General features: G+C 39.5%; 1 protein-coding gene across 1 annotated transcript; it reads left to right on the top strand.

The window, feature by feature from the left end:
* Positions 1 to 2695: 2695 nt before the first annotated feature.
* On the top strand, positions 2696 to 5684 carry LOC107793124 (ammonium transporter 2 member 5-like). Its single transcript, XM_016615406.2, has 4 exons — positions 2696 to 3003; positions 3305 to 3780; positions 4298 to 4583; positions 4934 to 5684. Exons 1-4 carry the CDS (start codon positions 2886 to 2888, stop codon positions 5473 to 5475), a joined length of 1422 nt encoding a protein of 473 aa, XP_016470892.1. The 5' UTR covers positions 2696 to 2885; the 3' UTR covers positions 5476 to 5684.
* The last annotated feature ends 685 nt before the right edge of the window (positions 5685 to 6369 follow it).

Below are 6369 nucleotides of genomic sequence, written 5' to 3'. Positions count from 1 at the left end.
AAGCAAGCCACTTAGGGAACTCTCTCCTTTTCAAAAGGCCTCGGAATCAGACTCTTCAGGCACAATCACCGATTGTTCATCACGGCGGACAGGCACACTCGTCGGTTGTTCATCACGGTGGGAGACATCTTCAGCCCCCGATGACTCGGGGACTTTGCTCGGACCATCTTTAGAGATCTCCTCGGTCGGAGGATGAGCCTCCTCGACCATCACTAGATTAGCTGTTTTTGAATCTTTGACGCTTCCCCTCTTTCGAGCCACCAGTTACAGCCAGCATCTTCTCCCTCCTCTTCTTCATCTCATAGTTTTTGGGCTACGACAGCAGGCAGAGCGGCTGAGTCATTCTTCGACTTACGATCCTTGCTCTTCTTAGACTTTGGGGTATCGGAAGGCGAAACCCTTCTCCTCTTCTTATCCTTAGCCGGTTTCGGGGCCTCCTCTTCCCTAGGCGGGGGTGGCCTCATCTAAGCAACTTCCCTTAGACCTGCATAAAAGAAAATCAAGTACGAATGAAAAGAAGTATTTCAGAGAAGAGCATCAAAAGCGTATAAGATAAGCTTACCATGATTCTTGGCTTCCCATCAGACCCTCGCTAAATCGCTCAACGTATGTGAAAGTTGAAGCCAGTTTTTGAACCCAAATTTCAAGGTTCGGGATTGCACCGGGAACCCAGGGAACCGCTACATCATAAGAAAAGACGTGGGTGAGAAAAGATGTGGATGAAGGAATATAAAAGAAACTAAGCAACAAACATAAGATGTTGATGAGTTTGTACTTACGCTTCATGTTCCATTCCTCGGGGAATGGCATCTTCTCAGCTGGAATTATATCGGAGGTCCTCACTTGGACAAACTGACCCATCCATCCCCGATTCTTGTCCTCGTCTGTACTCGAGAATAGAACCTTTGTGGCTCAGCGATGGAGCCTTATTAATCCACCTCGATAGAGACAGGGGCTATACAGTCTGATGAGGTGGTCAGGGGTAAATGGAATCCCATCGACCTTACTCACGAAGAATCGAAGCAAGATAACAATGCACCAAAAAATGTGTGTATCTAGCCAAGAGTTATCTGGTATTGGCGGTAGAAGTCGAGGATAACCGGATCTACGAGGCCCAGCGTAAAAGAGTAAGTGTAAACACTTAAGAACCCTTCTACATAAGTGGTGATGTTCTCTTCAGGAGTAGGAATCACCACCTCTTTATTTTCCCAGTGGCAATCTTTTTTTAGCTGCTCGAGATCGCCTTCGGCCATCGAGCATATATATCTTGACATAGGCTCACATCGGCCAGGGACCAAAGAGGGTTTCTCGACTTTAAAGTCGGAGGTAAGATCGCACGACCCCGGAACACACTCTTCGATTCGTGGCTCCACCGGCGTTTTACCGCCGGCCGCCGTGATGAAGCTTTTTCCTTTTGGGGAACGGTTTTTTATGTTTTCACCATTGTTATATGAGTTCAAAGACAGAAGAAGACGAAATTTGTTGTTTTAAGAGAAGATTGACAAACGGGATTTGAAGAACCTGCAAAATTGAGAAGCTTGAAGGGAATAGAAGAGTTTTTGAAGATAAGGGGAAATTTTGAAAGTAAAGTTTGAGAAAATTATAAAGAGGATCTAATTATAATATTGCTATGACAGTTTGAAAACACTAGTGGCCGACCATTAACTGGCATTAATTAATGGTCTTGGGAACTGTGCAGACGCGATGCTTCAGTCGCTTACGTCACGGGGGTGACGTCGTAATTGCTCAATGTACAAAATCGAAGACTCTGTTTGTTTCTTCTCATTATACTCCAAGAAACGTGGGGACTATCTGTATACGGGCAAATGCCATTATTTCGAGATTAGAGAACTGCATCGAGGGTTAGCCTCGTAATGGATTAGGCCTGAGCACGAAAACAAGGTACCGAGTTCGAAGATCGAGGTCCCCATCGAGATCGAGGTCCCCGACGATCGAGACCAGATATGATCATCTTCGAGCGGAACGCAATAACGAAAAGGTGAAATATCCGTAACCGGTCGGAGATCACGGCGAAAATCTCAGAACGGATCAAATCAAGGGCGGTTATTTATATCAATCATGGGATTTACTTTCGTAATTAGAATTATACCACAATTAGAATTCCTTTAGTATATAAAGAGGGGTCCCCATCATTTGTAAACATCTAATATTCACGAATATCAAGGCAATATAATATTTCTTTCTTCTACTCATCAACTTAATACTCTTTAAGTGTTCTTACTTCATTACTTTCGAGGGTTCATCAGCTCGAGGGCATTGTCCAAGCATTGGTTTGTTTTATATTCTTGTCAATTCCCATAACTTATCTCTAAATCAATCAATTGGTATTAAGTGAAATCACGTATCCTTAAAACCACATTACAAATTTAATTGTTACTCGACTTTTAGGGTAAACACAGTTCAAAAGTTGTTGGCAAAATGGAAGCATAGATTTCGAGTAGAAGCAATTTTTGTTGATTTTGCTCAAATTGTTCACTTGTCCTTCAACTTCTTGGCATGCATGATATCACCTGCTGCATGAAAGAAGATAAAGTTGATGATGTAAGTCAAGCTAAGAGCCAAATTAATGGCATTTTTAATGCAAATCAAGTAGTAGCAATATATATATATATATATTTGTATCTTAGTTAACTCAGAATTTCCTACAGTTGGGAAGTATCGACCAAAGCTGCGTACGTCAATCCTCTTTCGCACTTTCTTTTAAACTCTAGCGCTTAAATTCTCCGCCTGTAATCTAAAGAATCCTACATTCAAGATTCATATAGCGCATATTCTCATCTATTTTCTGTGTGATTTTTGAGCACTGAATTTATGCACCCCTTTTTTTTTATATATCGGTATTCTGAAATCTACAACTAATAATAATGGCATACTTGCCTAGAAACCTCCAACCAGATGATGCAAATCCCCCATGGATGAACAAAGCTGATAACGCTTGGCAATTGACTTCAGCCACTCTCGTCGGCCTTCAAAGTGTTCCAGGTATTAGGACTCTTATTATAGATAATATTGTTACATGATATACTCATGTCACAAAACATTCTCGATATAGAGTAAGTAGAAGTCCTGGGTTTATATCTCATTTCCACTAAAAAAGCACAAAAAAGTTTCCACGTGTTTAATTGGTCCATGAGAAAGAATCAGACCCACATGTCTGAACGTGTTGAGACACGTGAATAGCTCTGATATCATGTTGAATTGTATGACTATTTCATCTGAAAGTATAAACAGTTAGAAAGAGCACACTTTTGATTATCTAATTATATTAATGTCTCAATACCAGGTCTTGTCATCCTTTATGGTAGCATCGTCAAGAAGAAATGGGCTCTCAACTCGGCTTTGATGGCCCTTTACGCTTTTGCAGCAGTCCTTGTTTGTTGGGTTGGATGGGGTTATCAATTAGCCTTTGGTGACACATTAGTTCCGTTTCTTGGAAAACCAGATATTCATGCCTTGGACCAGAAGTTCCTAATGAGTCAAGCATTTATCGGCAAGTATCCAAATGCTTCGATGGTTTATTTTCAGTTTGTGTTTGCAGCCATCACTTTGATTCTAATAGCCGGTGCCTTGCTCGGACGGATGAATTTTATTGCATGGATGCTGTTCGTTCCTCTTTGGCTTACTTTTTCTTATACAGTTGGTGCTTTTAGTATTTGGTGCCCTCAAGGTTGGTTGTTCCGAATGGGAGTTATTGACTATTCCGGAGGTTTTGTTATTCACCTTTCTTCTGGTGTTGCTGGTTTCACTGCAGCTTATTGGGTATGTATCTCACTCGAGATGTCACAATTTCTACGAGCAAAGATACATAAGAAACTTCTATTTATAGGCATTTGGAGCGTTATTTGGACTATAAGATCAAACCAGATTATAGCTCAGGATTCCACAAGTAAATAGTCAACAAATTTGGAATCATTTATCAACAAATTTTTTAATCCTTTTAGTTGCTTTTATACATGTGTAACTATTGTAGCTGGTCAATAAGAAATTTCTGTTAAAACTTGGAAGTCAAATAAAACATTGTTCTGTCTTATCATATTTATTTTTCTTTCAGTTTCATTTAAACTCTTGTATAATAGAAAGAGTTTAGGGCAATTTAGCAGCAATATATTTCTTTGTTCCATTTTATTTGTTTACTTCCATTAAATCGTGTGCCTAACACTCTACATAACAGCATCAAATTTCTTAGATTCTTTTATGTTTGTTATGGATAAATTAGATGCCTAATAACTCTCTAGATACAATGAGATTCTAAAGGATATAGAAAATATGGATGTAGGTTGGACCAAGGGCGCCAAGAGACAGGGAGAGGTTCCCACCAAATAACATATTGTTAATGTTGGCTGGTGCTGGCATTCTATGGATGGGATGGACAGGATTCAATGGCGGCGATCCATATGTTGCTAGTCTTGATGCATCCTTAGCCGTCCTGAACACGCATGTCTGTGCTGCTGCGAGCTTGCTCACTTGGCTAATGTTAGACATTCTCTTTTATGAAAAGCCTTCTGTCATTGGCGCTACCCAAGGGATGATCACTGGCTTAGTTTGCATTACTCCTGCAGCAGGTAACTAAACTAAGGCTTTAAGATATAAATCATCTACCAAATGCTAGCTTTTCTTCCTGTAGAACCTCAGGTCTCACCTATAAGAGGGTTAAATTTAGAATTTTAAGGCAGCGAGTGCACATCTTAATATCACATACTACCTATTTTTAAAGTTTTTAAAGAACTTTCAGTAGGCATACGTTTAGTCCAAGCTTGAGACATCGGATGCATATGCACTCACTGCTTATATTCTTGATCTGCCTAAACAGAACACCAGTGTTGATACCTATAGCCTTGGACCATGAGAAAAAAACTGTGGGCCAATGTGTGGTGGTAAATGATTAAAGAATTCTAACATGAAAATTCAACAGGGGTGGTGCAAGGTTGGGCAGCAATACTAATGGGGTTAATGTCCGGATGCATTCCATGGTTCAGTATGATGTTCCTACACAAGAAAATGTGGTTACTAAAACAAGTAGACGACACCATGGCAGTGTTCCACACACATGCGGTAGCAGGAACCTTAGGCGCGATTCTTGCTGGTGTATTGGCAAATCCAAGACTCAGTCGCATCTTCTACATGGTTGATGATTGGCCAAAGTATATAGGCCTTGCTTATGGCATCCAAAGTGGGAGATCACGTGCAGGGGTCAGGCAATTATGGGTACAATTGATAGGCATTGGATTTGTTTTCGTTTGGAATGTGATAAGCACTAGTGTGATTTGCTTATTAATTAGGATGGTGGTTCCTCTGAGGATGACAGAAGAAGAGGTAAGTGAAGGAGATAATGCAGTACATGGAGAGGAGGCGTATGCACTGTGGGGTGATGGAGAGAAATTTGACAACTCAAGGCTTCAGTTAGTTCATGAAATTGAAGGAGCTCCCTTGTCCAAAAGTGGCTATGGACTTTGATTGGATTGAATCTGTTGCTACTGTTGTTACATGTTAAAATATTTGTCAAGTTAAATAATTTTCAAGCCTTTTCGTCTTGTAAGATGTCCTCATCCAAATTGATTAACTCTATACTGTTTTGACCTATACCCTTTATAGTTTATAATGAAAGAGAACGATCCGCTCAGTATTCAATACAATCATGCTGGGGACTTTCCTTATCAAAATTGAAACATCTTCCTTTATCTTCTTTTTTTGTAACATGACATGATAGTGTAAGATTTTCTTACGTTAACTTATTTGTGGCCCAATAAGTTGAAGGCTCATAATTAATATTTAATTAATGAGCAAATCTCATTCGTCGATCGGTTACTTGATGGACGTACCAGATTAAATAAGAATCTCTATAAATTGGTATCTCCCCACTTATTAGGGTTACCGTATTTTATTTCTTTCTTCCATCACTAAAGCGGCGGTAACGTAAAGTTAAGACAAGGGGCGAGAAACCAATTTTGAATTAACGCTTCCGCTTCACAATGATGGCTTACGATTCAGATATGTTTTCTGTAACGATTTTGTGTATATGTTTTCTGTAACGATTTTGTGTAAGATTATCGTGTTTAAGATCCTGGTATGAATTAAGTTTATGTTTATATGTGGTATCATGAGCATGGATTAGTTGAACTGATAACCTTCGTTGAAAAGAACAATATTTATGAATTAGTTGTTGTTTAAAAATTGCGTGTGCATTCGACAATTACGAAATCATGTCTTTAAATGTTTTATCATCCTTGTTGGCTTTCTGTTCGTCGAAAACGCTGAAACATTATTACTGCTTCAATTCTCAAAGTGCCTTTTGAGAATATTTTCAATATAGTTGAACAGATTTGAGTGTTTAACAGTTTTTAGAGGCAA

This window comes from Nicotiana tabacum, chromosome 22, assembly GCF_000715075.1.
Source record: "Nicotiana tabacum cultivar K326 chromosome 22, ASM71507v2, whole genome shotgun sequence".
NCBI lineage: Eukaryota > Viridiplantae > Streptophyta > Magnoliopsida > Solanales > Solanaceae > Nicotiana > Nicotiana tabacum.
The sequence above is the reverse complement of the archived record's forward strand: the minus strand, read 5'-3'. Positions and strand labels throughout refer to the sequence as shown.

Bases quoted from the DNA above. Each gene is read 5' to 3' on its own strand.
- LOC107793124 (XM_016615406.2), top strand. From the start codon at position 2,886: ATGGCATACTTGCCTAGAAACCTCCAACCAGATGATGCAAATCCCCCA. The intron at 3,004-3,304 runs GTATTAGGACTC...TCTCAATACCAG, and splicing joins CGGCCTTCAAAGTGTTCCAG to GTCTTGTCATCCTTTATGGT. The intron at 4,584-4,933 runs GTAACTAAACTA...AAAATTCAACAG, and splicing joins TTGCATTACTCCTGCAGCAG to GGGTGGTGCAAGGTTGGGCA.